Raw genomic sequence first — 16933 nt, 5'->3', positions numbered from 1 at the left:
CAAACACAGTTTTGTATAAACCATAAAAATTTGTTAAACCATTTTCCTGTGGCTGCAAAATTCATGTTGTGTTAATGATAAGTCTAACCTTTCACTAAATTAGATTTAATCACGAGATGTGGATTAATACTTTTAATTTTATTTGGTTCCTTTTAATCGATATGATAGTTGTCACTAAAAATGATAACGGACCTTGCCTTCGACCACGTCCAATACCTCCCCCACCATCCCCAACAAAAATACCACGGTGCCCCCTCCGCCTTGCCTCAGTTCCGGCAGGCGTCTATGGGGGAGAAAACACTAGTACACAACGAGAAAATGCTACCGCTACTTCAAGTTTTCGAAGGCATACATTACCAATTGACCTAACTGAAGTAACACCATCATCTCCAACCAGCTATACTTTAACCAATGAACATCAACTGTCCTTTAACCAATGAACAAGCCAATAGAGTAGCTTCTATAAAAGGGCTAAAAACGAAACAGATGAGGAGCGGAAAATATATATATACATAGACATATATACACACACACATGTATATATACACAACCCTTATCACATAAGAATAGCAACGGTTGACTAGTAAAATAAACAATTGTATTTGTTGCTAGGCAAGGTTGAATGAATAATCCCCGATCCTTTCAAATCCAATGAATTATAACAAAGCTAAATCTTGAACTTATAATTATTAGGATATTTAAATTATATTTAATTTATACAGGGGATGGGTAGAGAGTATCCTCGCCTCTTCGTCGCTCGATCCATCTCCCCCTCTTTCATTCTCGTCCTATTATCTCCTCTATTCGTCTTCATTGTCATCTCTAGTTGTTATTAGGATACTGTTCTTATGGGGCGATCCATATGCTTGGCAATGACCAATTATGGATTTACGGTTATGCCCTTTTGCTTTAACAAAACAAAAATAGAAAATAATATCCCAGCCGAAAAAGGAAAATAGTAGAAAAAAAAAAAGCGGATTTAATCTACAGAGAGGAGAGAGAGAGATTCGTCTTCAGCTATTCTTATTTTTCGTCTCTGTCAAAAAAGTTTTTAAAGAAAATAAAAAACAAATCGATCTTTCCTTCCTTCCTCGTCAAAGGCTCTCTTCGCCTCGCCCTCTATTCTTCCATTCTCTCTCGACCTGGTTCAATTCGACTCGGTTATCTGAACTCACCGGCGATTCTACTCGTCTCAACTCATCTCAACTCCACAGTCGATCCCTCCGTGCGTCTCAACTCAGCTCTCCAAGTAAGTCTGCAGATTTCAAAACCCTAGGTTTTCTAATTTTGAAGGAAACCAAGGTTGAATTGCTATTTATATTTTCTTTTCCAATCCCAAGACCCTACATTTTTGGAGTTAAATTGAATTTCCAAAAGGTTTGATGCAGTTTCGTATTAATTCTTGGATTTTTATGTGGTTTTATTGCTGTTTATGGAAATTCTAGGGTTTTGATTGCTCGGAGGCCGGTTGGAGGCTTTTTTTTGCCGCAGTGGAAGAGAAGTATGAGCAAGGAAAGCCCAGGAGAAGTGGAGAATTAGGGTCCATTTTCTGAAAGGTGATTCCGGGGATTTCGGGTAGGGATTCTGGCATTCCATGGGCGATGGCGGTGTTGCATGCGTGCCTTCGCAGCCACATATTATGGAGCGGTTTCCGATTTGCGGAGGCAAAAATAATGGTAACAGCACCAGCGGCACCACTACCAGCACCAGTAGTAAGAGCAAGCTTAGTTCATCTTCTACAACAACTGTTGTGAAAGTGAACGGGAAGACTATGAAGAAGGTGAAAAAAGTGATTAAGAGAAAACGAGAATTGGGTCCCAAGAGTAGTGTGAATAGTGAGAAAGAAGTTGTGGTTAGTAATAGTTGCAATAGTAATATTAATAGTAACAATGGTAGCAATGTTGTTAATAGTGAGGTTAATAATAAGGATGAAGTGGAGGAGGGTGAATTGGGTACTTTGCCAATTGAGAATGGCGAGGTGATTGTGGAAAGGCCAACAACTAGGAAGCATGAGATCAGGAGTGAGATTGAAAAGGGTGAAAGTGTTGTTGATAAGTGGAAAAAAAGTGGGGAGGTGGAGAAGGGGGAGTTTTTAGGTGGGAGATGGCGAAAACCGGAAGAAAAGAATGAACCATCATCTGGGTCGTGGAGGACTTCATCGAAAGAAGAATTGGAAAAAGGGGAGTTTGTACCAGATAGGTGGCGCAAAAGTGAGGTGGTAATGAAGGATGATTACAGCTACTCGAGAACAAGAAGGTATGATTATGCCAAAGACAAAGGATGGAAAGGTGAGCGTGAGTGGACGCCTCCACCTCTGCCTTCTTCTGGGAAGTATTTGAATGAGAAGGAGCTCAGTAGAAGTGCGAATCAGCTTACAAAGAGGGGTTCTCGATATGAAGATGGTATTTTTGACAGGACTCCAAGGATCAGCTCAAAAGTTGTGGACGAAGATGGTTATGAACTCAGCAATGGCAAGAGTTATGCTAGAGAATACACTTCAGGTAACAGGCTAAAGCGCCAAGGTGCTGATATGGACAGCAGTGACAGGAAACATCGTGGTGACTGTGATGACTACACAAGTACTAGAAGCCGAAAGCTTTCTGATAATGGCACTCGGTCAATGTACTCATCAGAGCACCATTCACGCAGGTCTGTGGACAGGCAATATAGAAATTCTTCTTCTTCATCCCGGAATGTTCTCTCTGATAGGTACTCTTCTAGGCATTACGAATCTTCAAGAGCAGGTTATGACAAGTATAACAGCAGTCCACATCACTTTGAGAGGTCCCCACATGAGCGGGCCCGTTACCATGATCATCGTGATTGGAGCCCGGCCCATCGTGATAGGTCTCCATATGATCACAGCAGGTCCCCATACGATCGGAGCCGCCACTATGATCGCAGTAGGTCACCATATGATAGAAGTCACCACTATGATCGTAGGAAGCGCAGCCCGAGTTATTCAGAGTGGTCTCCACAAAATCAAGCTCGGTATCAGAGGGGTCGAAGCCCAAGTTTTTTGGAACGGTCTCCTCCTGATCATGGGAAGCCCCGTGAACCCAATCGAAAGAATGGGGCAAGTAAAAAGAGTAATGGTGGAAATAGAGGGGCAGATGAGAAACCTCCCAACCAGAAGGCTCCAATTGGAAGAGATTTGCGGATGTCAGTTAAAGAATCTGAGGATAGAAGTCACATGGATATTGTTGATGTTTCCAAGGTTAGAAATGTAGTTCCGCCCTCAAACAAGGAAGAACATTCTCAAGTTCCTGAAGTGACGGGTAAGGAAGTTCCTCAGGAAAATGGATGTGCTGAGGAGCTGGTCTCAATGGAAGAAGATATGGACATATGCAATACGCCACCACATGAACCTGCGGTGGATGATGCAGCCACTGGGAAATGGTTTTATCTTGATCACCTTGGAGTGGAGCAGGGCCCTTCCAGATTATCTGACTTAAAGAAATTAGTGGAAGAAGGTTTTCTTGTGTCAGATCACTTGATCAAGCATCTGGATGGTGATAGATGGGTAACTGTTGAAAAGGCAGCCTCTCCATTAGTGACTTCTAATTTCCATTCAATTGTTTCGGATACTATCACACAGCTGGTCAGCCCTCCTGAAGCTCCAGGTAATACACTGGTCGATAATGGAGATTTGTCTGAAATTAGTAGTCAGGTTGGCCAGGAAAAGCCACCCCCTTCCTTAGATCCAATATCCTGTGGGGACAATCTGGCGTCTGTAGAACCTCTGGAAGACCTTCATATTGATGAAAGGGTTGGTGCATTTTTAGATGGTTTTACAGTTATTCCTGGCAGGGAACTTGAGATGGTTGGAGGTAAACAAATTCTCTTCTTCTTTTTAGGTCTTGATTATTTTGCTTATTTTTAATTTAAATTTTCAATTTTGTTCTGGTGATATCATATTTGAATTTGAGTCACAAATTTCTTGCACCTTGCAGAAGTGCTTCAGATGACATCTGGGGATGGGGAGTGGGAGAGATGGGGAAAAATTGAAGGTAATATCTTTTTTTTCTTTTTTTTTTTAGGTAAAGGTATTTTTGTTGCTTGTATCTATCATATATTTCTGGGTTAATTCCTTTTGTAGTTAATAGTAATCTTTTATTGGTTGGAAGCTTAGCAGTGTTGATCCATGTAGTCTTATACAAAAGTATGTTTATAAATGTTCTGATGGATGAGGTGTTTGCTTTGTTATTCTTGGTAATTATGTAATTTGCTTTGATCTGGTGTTCAATTTTCATTTTACTCTTATTATTATTTTTGCAAAATTATCTTTTATTATTATTATTATTACTATATTTATGTTTGCTCTTTAAAGTCAAAAAGGAAAAGAAACATGGTTTTAAGTAACTCTTATCACATAAGATTTCCCAATACATTTATTGCCTTTTAATTGCCTGTGCAAGCTTTGTGCTATTTTGCATGTTCTGAAATACTCGTTTTGATTTTCATTTTTTTTTTTAATATTTAAGCTATTAGTCAATTTTATCCATTCAAGTACTAAGCTAATGTAACTGCCTTGGGATTTATGTCACTGCAACATTTTGTCTTGTAGCTTTGTTTAGTGAAAGGGAGGAGGTGGGCAAGCTGTATACTGGGGGCATTTTCAATCTGTTATACTGAATTTGATTTTGGATCATGCACAGGTTTCACTTGGCATCAACTTCACCTGGGTGATTACAATGATCAAAGATCTAGTGAGGTTATGCTCAATTCTGAGTCTGCTTCCAGAGAAAGTGTGGAGTTGAGAGCATCTTTGATGATACCAGCAGAGAAGGATGGTGCTTTTGCTTGTGAGAGTGGTGGATGCTTTTCTGGCCATTGGTCTTGCAAGGGTGGGGACTGGAAGAGGATCGATGAAGCTTCTCAAGATAAAACTTGGAGGAAAAAGCTTGTTCTCAATGATAACTATCCTCTGTGCCAGATGCCAAAATCTGGCTATGAGGATCCTCGTTGGCAGCGAAAAGATGAGTTGTATTATCCTTCGCAAAGTAGAAGGCTTGATCTTCCACCTTGGGCTTTTACCTCTCCTGATGAATGGAATGATAATAGCAGTGTGAACAGAACACCTCAAAGTAAAACTAACATTGCACGAGGATTTCGAGGAATGATGCTTCCTGTGGTCAGAATAAATGCTTGTGTAGTGAAGGACCATGATACACTTCTCTCTGACCCTCGTGGCAAAGCTAGGGTTAAAGACAGATTCTCTTCAAAGTCCTCAAGAAACTACTCAGTAACTAGTGAAACAAAGAGGTCATCGTCAGAAGGTCTTTCTAGAGTGAAAAACACACATGAACAGGGCTCACATTGTTCATGGAAGAGTTCCACATCCTTAAGTGTTCCTAAAGACCATATCTGCACTGCAGATGAGCTTCAGCTGAATTTTGGTGAGTGGTACTACTTTGATGGTGCTGGGCACGAACGAGGACCTTTATCATTTTCAGAGCTGCAAGTCTTGGCTGATCAAGGTGTAATACAGAAGCATAGCAGTGCTTTCAGGAAAGTGGATAAGATTTGGGTTCCAATTTCCTCTCCTAGAGAAGCTACTGGTCCCACTAAAGCTCTAGGAGTAAATGGTGCCTTGAATGATACAGCTGGAGCTTCTGGATTGGAAGCAAGTGATGCTATACTTGGTAGAAGTAGCTGGGCTTCCAGTATGTTTCACAGCATGCATCCACAGTTCATTGGGTATACTCAGGGAAAGGTCCATGAGTTAGTGATGAAATCCTACAAGAGCCGGGAGTTTACTGCAGCAATAAATGAAGTCTTAGATCCGTGGATCAATGCAAGACAGCCAAAGAAAGAGACTGAACGACATGTATACCCCTCTGCTCTCAAATCTGGTATGGTAATTCTTTTTTTTTTTCTTTCCATGGCGTGTTTTGCTGTGACGTATTAGTTAGTCAAAAATCATACCCTCCTAGAGTTCTGATAATTTGTTTAAAAAATTGAATTTGATCACGTATGAATGATTAGTTTCTAGTTGTGTGGAATTGTAGTGGGCAAGCCATGTTTTTAGTCTCCTCTCTATAACTGCAGAATTAGTTCCCACCTTAATGCCTACCTGACTATATCCAACAAGCTTTTACAAAGTATATTGCAGACTGCTGGCTTCTCAATTTGGTCTGCCATTTGATACTTCCTGCAAAGAAAAAGAGAGTACTTAAACATATAGCTGTAAACAATATCACGAATCTATTCTTCTTGGATACAATATGCTAGCTTGAAGTGATCAAGCAACCATGATCTATCCAGCTCATACTTTTTAGTCTTATATTTTCTTGGTGTCACCAATTCACTCTGGATGTTTGTGCAATCTGTTGAGAAGTTTCACCTTCTTCAAAGTTGCCACATAATATCTGTTCATGACAATATGCCAATGCATTACGGTCCATTGACTATTTTCTTTGCACAATAGGTTAATTTATATGCTGTCTCTGTAGTTTCTAACTGCTCAAAGATGCACTATTCCATCTTCACAGGACTAAGTTCCTCTTCTGCTAGGGGTGTGTATTCTGATGATATTAGTTGGGTTTTGTATGGGTTTCTTGTGCAAGTATCATGTTTGTTTGGTTAAAATATGTGTAATTTGAACCTATGAGATGGAAATGAGATAAAGACTTTAAGCTGAAAATTAGAAGGAGGACTCTGTAAAGCTATGGAGGCCACCTCATTTCAAGACAGTGAACTGTGCTAAGAGTTAATTTTGTATGTTGAAATCTGGATCAGTGAAACAAAGTGTATCCCTTTCCAAAATCTGCAGAATTGTTCTAACTTAAGGTAGGCGGCATGTCAGTGGTGGTGATGTCTTGAGGGTAATTGTGCTTACCATGTGAAATTGTGCATCCTATAGCATTCATTCTCTCGTTTTTCCCCTCTAGTCCCACCTGGCAATTACTGGAAAACATTTAAAATTCCATTTTGTTGAAATTTAGGTAGAGTTTCGACCTGATATTGTCATGTGGTGCTTGCAGATCAAATGCGTGCTAGTAAGAGACTGCGGATTGATGGTAGCGAGGATGAGTATGAGATGGAGGATGTCTCGGCTCCATTGAAGGATGAATGGTCTTTTGATGACATATGTGGTGATGGTAATTTTAGTGAAGCTGAAGCTGAATATCAAAATGGAAGCTGGGCTGATTTGGGAGACCGAGTTCTGGCACGAATCTTTCATTTCCTTAGAGCAGATTTAAAATCTTTTGCTATTGTTGCTTTGACTTGTAAACACTGGAGATATGTACTAAAGTATTTCAAACAAGTCTCTAGACAAGTCGACTTGTCGTCTATTGCCTCAAACTGCAATGATGCCAGCCTGTGGAATATAATGGTAATCTCGTGTTCATACAAACAAGTTCCTTGTTGTGATTGTTTTCCGTGTATGCACCATACGCGTACACACAGTATTTCTGTGATTCCTGGGGTTTTATGGGTGGGGATGTGTATGGACGTTTGAGTATTCTAAATAAGAAAGAAACTTAACTTCTTACTGAGCTATTTTATTTCTTTGCCTGCAGGATGGATATAACAATAAAAAGATTAGTACCTTGATTCTACGTGGCTGCACCAAAATTAGTTCTACTATGCTTGAGGAAGTTCTTCAGTCATTCACGAGTTTATCTTCAGTAGACATTAGAGGTTGTAGTCAATTGGAAGACTTGGCAGCTAATTTTCCAAATATTAACTGGATTAAGAGCCGGGGACTACATTCAAAAACAAGGAGTCTCAAACAGTTAACTGATGGAACTTTGTCAGCCTCTAGGAACTTCAGTGGTCTAGATAATCAAACATATGATTCCAGTGGATTGAGAGATTATCTGGAAAGTTCTGATAGGAGAGACTCTGCAAATCGGTTGTTTCGACAGAGCTTGTATAAACGTTCAAAACTGTTTGACGCTAGGAAATCTTCATCTATCTTATCTAGGGATGCTCATATGAGGCGGTTGGCCTTGAGAAAGTCTGAAAATGGGTACAAGAGGATGGAGCAATTTCTGGCTTTAAGCTTAAAGGACATAATGAAGGAAAACACTTTTGAATTTTTTGTGCCGAAGGTACACATGGTTTGCTTCTTTGTGGTTTGTGCCCCATATATACTACTGTATGCATTTTTACCATATTTTCTCCTTGTTGATCAGGTTGCAGAGATTGAGAACAGAATGAGAAGTGGTTATTATGTTGGCCGGGGCTTGAGTTCTGTAAAAGATGATATTAGGCGTATGTGCAGGGATGCTATAAAGTAAGTGCTTTCTGTTTCTGACTGGTTTGGAAATATGGATTTTTATTTTATTGGTATTGAAAGCCCCTGGATTTCCCCATTTTTATGCTACTGGAAGGATAGTCTATTGTTCAGACGCTATAGAAGAAAATTGGTAGTTAGACCTCTTAACCCTTTTTAAACCCTTTTTTAAGTGTCCCTAAAGCCTTGACATTATCTTTAAGGGTTTCTTTTAACTTGTTTTGGTTTTAATGTGTTATGACCTTAGGCTTGGTATTGGGGAAGCAGGAAGTATGGTTGCCCCACGCTAGACTTGATGTACTTTGTAAATATGATTTCTTCTTGACTGTGGTACATTGAATATTATTCCCAGTTAAAGTATCTTTTTTTCTCTCTCTTATACTAATTGAATCTCTAATTTGTCTTTCTAGCCAGTTCTAAAATATTGTCCATTTTGCTTGTGCAGAAGCTTTAAACTGAATATTGATTTTTTGGCTTTTCATCTCTATGTAACCAAAATTTGTCAATCCACATGTTCCTGAATTCCTCTTTAAATCTCAATTTTCTAGTTTGGTGGTTTCAACAGAGTTACAACATTTTTTACACCATAATGTATTTTAAACACACCACTCACAGTATCTAGGTTGCATAGTCTTTTTAACATTCGCTCTTTATTTTAATATTCCCACTTATCACATGTTCACTAGATATGATGAAGTTTTGCATTTTAATTTAATGACTTGCTCTGTGAACCAGATCAAAGAATCGAGGTGATGCTAGAAATGTTAATCGTATTATCACATTGTTTATTCGTCTTGCTACAAGTTTGGAGGATGGTTCTAAGTCATGTAGTGAAAGAGATGTGAAGATATGGAAGGAAGATTCTCCTCCAGGGTTCTCATCGTCTTCTTCTAAACACAAGAAGAAAGTTACTGAAAAGAAACACGCAAACAGGAGCAATGGGTCCTCTTCTATTAATGGTAGTTCGGATTATGGAGATTATGCATCTGATAGGGAAATCCGGAGGCGTTTATCAAAATTGAATAAGAAATCTATGGACTCAGAAAGTGAAACATCTGATGATATGGACAGATCTTCAAATGAGAGCATGACCGACAGTGAGAGCACCGCTTCAGACACTGAAAGTGACTCAGATTTAAGGTCAGAGATTGGACCGGGAGAAGCAAGAGGAGAAACATACTTCCCTCCAGATGAAGTATTCGATTCATTGGCTGATGAACGTGAATGGGGTGCTCGGATGACAAAGGCAAGCCTTGTGCCTCCTGTTACTAGGAAATATGAAGTCATTGATCACTATGTTGTAGTGGCTGACGAGGTGGAAGTAAGAAGAAAGATGCAGGTGTCTCTCCCTGAGGATTATGCTGAGAAGCTCAATGCACAGAGAAATGGAACTGAGGAGTCTGATATGGAAATCCCTGAAGTGAAGGACTATAGACCTAGAAAACAACTGGGAGATCAGGTGGTAGAACAAGAAGTTTATGGCATTGACCCTTACACTCATAATCTTCTTCTTGATTCCATGCCAGAGGAATCAGATTGGTCTCCCGTTGATAAGCATGTGTTTATTGAAGATGTGCTGCTTCGCACTTTGAATAAACAAGTTAGGCAGTTCACTGGTTCTGGAAATACTCCTATGATGTATCCACTAAAACCGGTATTCGAGGAAATCCTGGATACAGCTGAGGAAGACCATGATTGGAGAACTGTAAGATTATGTGAGTTCATTTTGAAGAACATTGATAGTCGTCCAGAGGACAACTATGTTGCATATAGAAAGGTAAGGCAGTTGATATCTTTTCCCTTTCGATAGTAGATTCTGATGTGTTTTCTCAAACTCTCCTCTGATGGGCTATTTGTGGTCACCCCCTTTTTTGGGAGCAGGGGCTTGGTGTGGTCTGCAATAAAGAAGGTGGCTTTGGTGAGGAGGATTTTGTTGTTGAGTTCTTGGGAGAGGTAAATCCTAAATTGTCACTTTCTGGCTAGTAAATTTTGCAGGATAGCTATTGTTGTTATTGTTGCTTTTTTTTTTGGGGTAGATTATCTCTGTACTGTTTTCAGTAACTCAGGGTTCTTGGTTATCAGATCTGGTACATTTCAGAGTAATGCTGATTGAGTTAGATATGTATGGTTGTTTCTGCTCTGTCATTTTGTTTGTGATATTCCTTATACTAACAATAATTGTTGCTGTGAAAAATGTTTCTGTAGAAGTGAACGAGATCTGTTGTTTCCTTTCCTTGTGTCCTATGCATGACTTTCCTGGGGTCCTTGGTGATACACATGATCGATTTGGAGTCATATATCTTTAGTTTTGTCGTTATAGTCTAAGCCCATTATTTTGAAGTAGTCTCTCAGCTGAACTTATTTGTTGCTTTATTGGAGGCTAAGTCTTGTAGCCTAACTTAAGAGTTCAGTAGTTCACTTGTTACAGTGAACCCGATTGTTATGGTGCTTTATGAAACACTTTGAGACCTCTTAGATTTTGACGCTTTCTGTTTGGTTGATTGCATGCGTTTAGTTTATTTGTGGGTTTCTTTCCTTTGGGGATCACATAATGTCATAGAGTGTTGTGTCCTCCAGAGTGATATTCAATGCAAAATTGTTGGTGCTGTAGACAGACACACCTGAGCTAGTGTATGGTGGATATCTTGATGAGTTTGAATTAGAGTGGGCTGGCCAGCCTGTATTGATAAATATCAAATCATAGGGAACAGCAGGTAGAGGTAACATCTTCAAGGGCCTAAGTGGTTTTATGTTATTCTGTGGAATTTATCAGTTTTAGATTAGGAATAGGCTGGAAGAGTGAAGTGATGTCTACCAACCTATATAGATGCACAGTGAGAGGCAGAAGGAGATTGCTGCCGTCATTGTTGACCAAAAAAAAAAAAAAAAATCCCATGAGTCTGTATATGATTTAACAGTAGGAATTCTTGACCGGAACAGAAGTGCTAGGAGAAACAAGGCTATGCGGTACCAAAAGAGATGAAACTTCATAAGGGTGGGATTATGTCAGAAATTTTGAGACTGAGCTTGCATTGCTCTGCCTCTATACACCCGTATTTGGTTTTTGGAATTAATTCTCCCAAGATCTTAATGTTTATTTTTCCTGCTTCATATTTTGGAGCTAGTCAATGAATTTTTACTGGCCTACTTGTTGATTGGTCCTTGTGTATGTTTTTTCTGTTTATGTTTTTGGGTCAGTTTTGTTCGAAAAATATGCTTCTGTGCTTCTTGCCCACACTAATGAAGATTTTCTCTGATTTCGTGTTCAGGTTTATCCTACTTGGAAGTGGTTTGAGAAGCAAGATGGTATTCGGTCTTTACAGAAAAACAGTAAAGATCCAGCACCAGAGTTTTACAACATATATCTTGAGAGGCCAAAGGTGTGTGCTATCTTTAACCTAATAGTTCTACATCAGTTTCCTATTTCCCTGACTGGGAACTTGTGTGTTCTGTTATATTCTATGGATGTATTCGTTGGTGGCTTTTCCCATTTTTCTGCATGTCTAAGTATTGTTCCAATTCGCAGGGTGATGCTGATGGTTATGATCTAGTAGTTGTTGATGCAATGCACAAGGCAAATTATGCTAGCCGAATATGTCACTCATGTCGACCTAATTGTGAAGCAAAGTAAGTTTTCAATAGAAAATTTGTTTCTCTGGGCATACTTTGTTTCCACTATCTCATGGATATTTCTCATCTCTGGTGCTAGGCTTTGAATACTTATGAAATCGAATATCTTCTGGATGGAGAGATCATCATTAATTTGGATGTAGAAGTTTAGCCATGTTATATCTTTGCTTCTAATATCCACGTGAATTTCAATTATTGTCTTCTTCCCTTCTATTTTTGATTTCTGTTATTGAAGCCCTTATGTGTGAGAGACTCACCACTTTTGCTGTGTTTTGTGCCTTTTTCATGGATTTGTGGAGTATGTATATGTGGTGTCTTAGGCGGACATAATAGTTGTACCAAATTATATTGTTGGGCAGCTGCATATTGTGCTTGAAGATTTGATCTATACTTTTAGATGAAAATCCTTTTTATACAACATATTAATTTTCATTTTTTAGATAGCATGATATGATTCTATGATGAATTTTTATAAGTGGTAACTTGTATTATTTGGACAGCTAAAAGATACGTCTTCTTTTGTTGTTCTTTTAACTGATTTGGTATGCCCTTTTCCCTCTCCAACCCTTTGGCATTGGCACATTGTCATCCACTAATGCTTAGGTTGGTCAGCTGGGTAGTGTTGATGGTTATTTTCTACATGCATCTTTGTTGTTATTTGTGGTGTTGCTTTTAGTGGCATGGAGGAGAGAATGTTTCGTTATTTGCAGGGATTTTATTTAATATTGTTCTGGCTATCTGTTAATGAGTGCAGGGTTACGGCTGTTGATGGCCAATACCAGATTGGAATCTACACTGTACGTGCAATTCAATATGGTGAAGAGATAACTTTTGACTATAACTCTGTTACTGAGGTGCGAATCTATATGTTGCTCTTAAGTCTAAGGAGAATTCATCACAACTCTACTAAGCCTTCGTTTTAAGTACAAGGAGAATTAGCCCCTGGAATCCTGAATTTTCCCAGAATCTGATAGGTAAAAGTTTGTTCCTCATTAATTCTGCAGAGTAAAGAAGAGTATGAAGCTTCTGTTTGTTTATGCGGCAGCCAAGTTTGTCGTGGCAGTTATCTGAATTTGACGGGTGAAGGGGCCTATCAAAAGGTACAGTGCATCAGTGCAATTTCCTGAAGTGTAAAGCATTATTTGGGATTCATTGGAGGATTATGATGAATTTTTGTTTGCAGAAGTTTCCATACACATCTTGTATTTGGTTTGCAAGATTTAGAAGCTTCTGCTATTTCATGATGGATGTTTGATTTTACAGTTTATGAGATCTAAATAATTTGCCATTGTCATTGTCTGATTATTTATGTATACTTAACTGCTAACTTGTCTGCCAGGTGCTGAAGGAGTATCATGGAATCCTGGACCGACACCAGCTTATGCTAGAAGCTTGTGAATTGAATTCAGTTTCAGAAGAAGATTATATTGACCTGTTAAAGGCTGGACTTGGCAGTTGTTTGCTGGATGGATTACCAGACTGGCTGATTGCTTACTCAGCTCGTCTTGTATGTTTTTTTACTCAATTTACTCTCTAATTTATAAGAAAATCTTTGAGGATCCACCTTGATTATGTTGATTGAGATGTAGGTGAGATTCATTAATTTTGAGAGGACAAAACTTCCCAAGGAGATTCTCAAGCACAATTTGGAAGAAAAGAAAAAATATTTTGCAGAGATTTCGATGGACTTTGAAAAGAGTGATGCCGAGGTTCAGGTTAGTGTTATTTTAGTTTCAGTATGGCTCTTATTCAAATAATCTCGATTATTCTCGGTTTGATGGTCCATTTTTGTACTTGGAGACATGGAGTGCTGGTCTTATATTTTCTCTTGAATGCTGCAGGCTGAAGGTGTATATAACCAAAGGCTGCAGAATTTGGCTCTTACTCTTGACAAGGTAACGGACTTCTTAATATGAAAACTATCTGCAGTACAGGCCTTTTAGAATCTTGATATTAATGAAACATTACGCGGATGCTGTAGCTATACAACCTGGATGGTTGCCTAATAAGCTTTTCCTATGCTCTAAACTTGCATGTTTTTGGTCTATAAAAAGCTTGAAGGTAACAAAAATTTTATTTTGCTGGGTGGTGTTTACAGGTGAGGTATGTAATGCGATGTGTTTTTGGTGATCCAAAGAGAGCCCCTCCCCCTCTTGAGAGGCTTGATCCCAGAGAAGCAGTTTCATATCTCTGGAGCGGAGAGGAATCCCTCGTGGAAGACCTTATTCAGTGCATAGCACCGCATATGGAAGATAATATGTTAAGTGAACTCAAGGCTAGTATTCGTGCTCATGATCCGTCTGATTCTGATGACATTGAGACGGATCTGCAGAGGTCGTTAATATGGTGAGACTCATCAGAAGCATGACGTGCTTGTGTTTGCTTTCTCATTCTTGCAGTGAATAGTAAATTTTTGGACTTCCTTTTATTGCCTCAGGTTGAGGGATGAGGTGCGGAACCTTCCTTGTACTTATAAGTGTCGGCATGATGCTGCTGCTGATTTAATCCATATATACGCCCACACAAAGTGCTTCTTCAGAATAAGAGTGAGTGATTTTTGTCTTTTGTTTTACATAGAAATCTGAGCAAATATTGTGCCTTGATGTGGTGTTAGTGCATGCTGTGACTATAGTGCTGCATCTTGCAGGAATACAAGACTGTTACTTCTCCGCCTGTGTACATCAGTCCGCTTGACCTGTGTCCCAAGTATGCAGATAAGTTGGGCTCACAGGGTCACGAGTACTGCAAGACATATGGCGAGAATTATTGTTTAGGACAGCTGATATATTGGCATAACCAAGCTAATGCTGACCCAGATTGTGGCCTTGCCAGAGCGAGCAGGGGTTGTTTGTCTTTACCAGAAATTGGTTCCTTTTATGCAAAAGTCCAGAAACCATCACGCCAGCGTGTTTATGGTCCTAGGACTGTGAAGTTTATGCTTTCAAGGATGGTAAGCTAATTCCCTTTTGATCCTTTCTTGCTTCATTTTATCTCATATCTTACAAATGATCAACCACTATACATCATGATATGGCACACTGCCCGAGCAGAAAGTCTAGAGTAATTAAACTGCTCCTGTCAGGGTAAGGTAGTAGTTTGACCTGAGGCAACATGTTAACTGACTTCATAATACTGGAACTGCATGTTCAGAATTAACTGGTCATTCCGAACTAATGGCAAGAGGAAATGATTTGTCCTGCTTAATGTCCATTTCCTTCTTCTCTGGGGTTTCACTGACACGAATTGTTGTTTCGGCTTTTTTAAATATGATCTTCAGTTTCATCTTTCAAGTGACTTATTGACCGACATGAAGGATTTTGTTATCCAATCTTCATTTTGCATCATCTGACATAGTTGTGGACTTCACAAGTACCACATATCTAGGAGTAGCCTTCCAAGTTCTTGGATATTATTCAAGTAATTGTCGGATATTTGTGGAAGCCTCTCTCAGCAATTTGATCTCCGTTCTTCTACAACTAGGACATTTCTGCAATTGTCTTCTCGTTCATGGTCATTTTGTTGTTTATTTCTCAGGAGAAGCAGCCTCAGAGACCTTGGCCAAAGGAGTGTATATGGTCATTTACAAGTTCTCCCAAAATCATTGGCAGTCCTATGCTAGATGCTGTACTAAACAAGGCTTCGCTTGACAAGGAGATGTTACATTGGTTGAAGCACAGGCCTCCCATTTTTCAAGCAATGTGGGACAGGTGAAATTTTGCAGGCAGTGAGAAGCAGCGGGATTAGATTGTTATTCTTCTACCTAGTCATTGTTTAGGAATGGTTTCCGAGATTTAGTTAACATGTGAGGTGGGGCTGGCTGTTGATTCCCCATTCTGCTGCTTCCACCCTCCATTCTTGTGTACAGTTTAATCTTTTTTTGCAATTTCATTCCTTTTTTTTTCATATGATTTGTAATTCATGATTAGTGGTAGATAGTCTTCCTTTCTAATTTAATGGAAATGGCATAAGGGCTGAAAAATCGGGTTGTCCAAGCATTTTGCTTCATGCTATATCCTAACCTCCATATGCTATATCGATTTAGGCTAATTAAAGATGAGAGTTTTTATGGTTCAAGGATTGATGAACGACTTATGATTTGATTATTTTGTCCTTTTTCGCTTTCATGGCTCATGGGTTAAAGCTGTTGCTTCTTTACCGCACCATCAAAATGACAAATTTGAAGCCTTATGAGGGCCTTTTGTTTCGAAAATTGTGTAATTCTCTTAATTATCAGGAGCATATGTGCATACCAGGTAAAAGGTATGATTCGACTTTTAATTGATGCACATATTATATTTGATATGAAGGCTTTTCTTGTCATTGGAACAAGTAAGAAAGGTATGGCAGGGTTACTTAAAAGTGAAGTGGGTGGTGCATGTTTAGGTTCTCGAACCTGCAACAAAATGTATACAGAGGGAGTTCCATTTCAAAAAAGATTTGAAGAGGTTTCGGAGTGGAATTGGAATATATCTCCATTTTTCAGGTCATAAATTATGTTGTTGGCTTTGTCATACAGTCGGACTCGGGGCATGAATTCAGTAGTGCCAGTTCATTCATTTTTCAAAATGGAATACATACAACTTTTATCAGCTTGAGAAATATTTAGATCAGTTTATCTTCTAGAAGATACATACAGAGTCTTGTAAGTAATATTCACAGGACTCGTCGAGCAGAAGTTGTGTTATTTTTCTGTTGCCTGTATGGCGGCATGAATATTCATTCCTAAATTATCAAATCCGATATTCCGATTTATCTGGGTCCGAAGGGTCACTTTTTGGCCAGATGAATAGTAATTTATAAAGTGTGATGCTCAGATATTGTACATGATTTTGGGGAAAAAAGACACTTGATACCATTATTTAAACCAAAAGGAAATGCTAAGTCCCTAAATCCTAATGATGCTCCATTTATGATTTATCCCAAAAGAGATTGAATATTTATAAATCAATTATTATTACTGCAAAATGTTAGAAAAATGGTACTACATTACGTCACTGAGTATAGAGCTTGTCATAAATTGAGAATCCGTATGTCTTTTAAAAAAGAAGGGATATAACG

At 39.0% G+C, this 16933-nt stretch overlaps 1 protein-coding gene across 1 annotated transcript; it reads left to right on the top strand.

Annotated features, from left to right (window-relative positions):
• Window positions 1-1055: 1055 nt before the first annotated feature.
• LOC113690731 (histone-lysine N-methyltransferase ATXR3) lies at window positions 1056-15867 on the top strand. Its single transcript, XM_027208746.2, has 20 exons — window positions 1056-1249; window positions 1446-3830; window positions 3954-4010; window positions 4659-5855; window positions 6987-7339; window positions 7527-8060; window positions 8145-8245; window positions 8981-10022; window positions 10127-10198; window positions 11515-11625; window positions 11772-11872; window positions 12630-12729; window positions 12880-12975; window positions 13215-13382; window positions 13465-13590; window positions 13717-13770; window positions 13974-14221; window positions 14313-14421; window positions 14523-14825; window positions 15410-15867. Exons 2-20 carry the CDS (start codon window positions 1595-1597, stop codon window positions 15584-15586), a joined length of 7185 nt encoding a protein of 2394 aa, XP_027064547.2. The 5' UTR covers window positions 1056-1249; window positions 1446-1594; the 3' UTR covers window positions 15587-15867.
• Window positions 15868-16933: the final 1066 nt, after the last annotated feature.

This window comes from Coffea arabica, chromosome 5c (assembly GCF_036785885.1).
Source record: "Coffea arabica cultivar ET-39 chromosome 5c, Coffea Arabica ET-39 HiFi, whole genome shotgun sequence".
NCBI classification, from domain to species: Eukaryota; Viridiplantae; Streptophyta; class Magnoliopsida; order Gentianales; family Rubiaceae; genus Coffea; species Coffea arabica.
The sequence above is the reverse complement of the archived record's forward strand: the minus strand, read 5'-3'. Positions and strand labels throughout refer to the sequence as shown.

What these genes read in the sequence shown, in the direction of transcription:
- LOC113690731 (XM_027208746.2), top strand. Translation starts at nt 1,595, where the DNA reads ATGGGCGATGGCGGTGTTGCATGCGTGCCTTCGCAGCCACATATTATG. An exon ending in ATGTGCAGGGATGCTATAAA is followed by an intron (nt 8,246 to 8,980) that starts GTAAGTGCTTTC and finishes TCTGTGAACCAG; the next exon opens with ATCAAAGAATCGAGGTGATG. An exon ending in ACTATAACTCTGTTACTGAG is followed by an intron (nt 12,730 to 12,879) that starts GTGCGAATCTAT and finishes TTAATTCTGCAG; the next exon opens with AGTAAAGAAGAGTATGAAGC.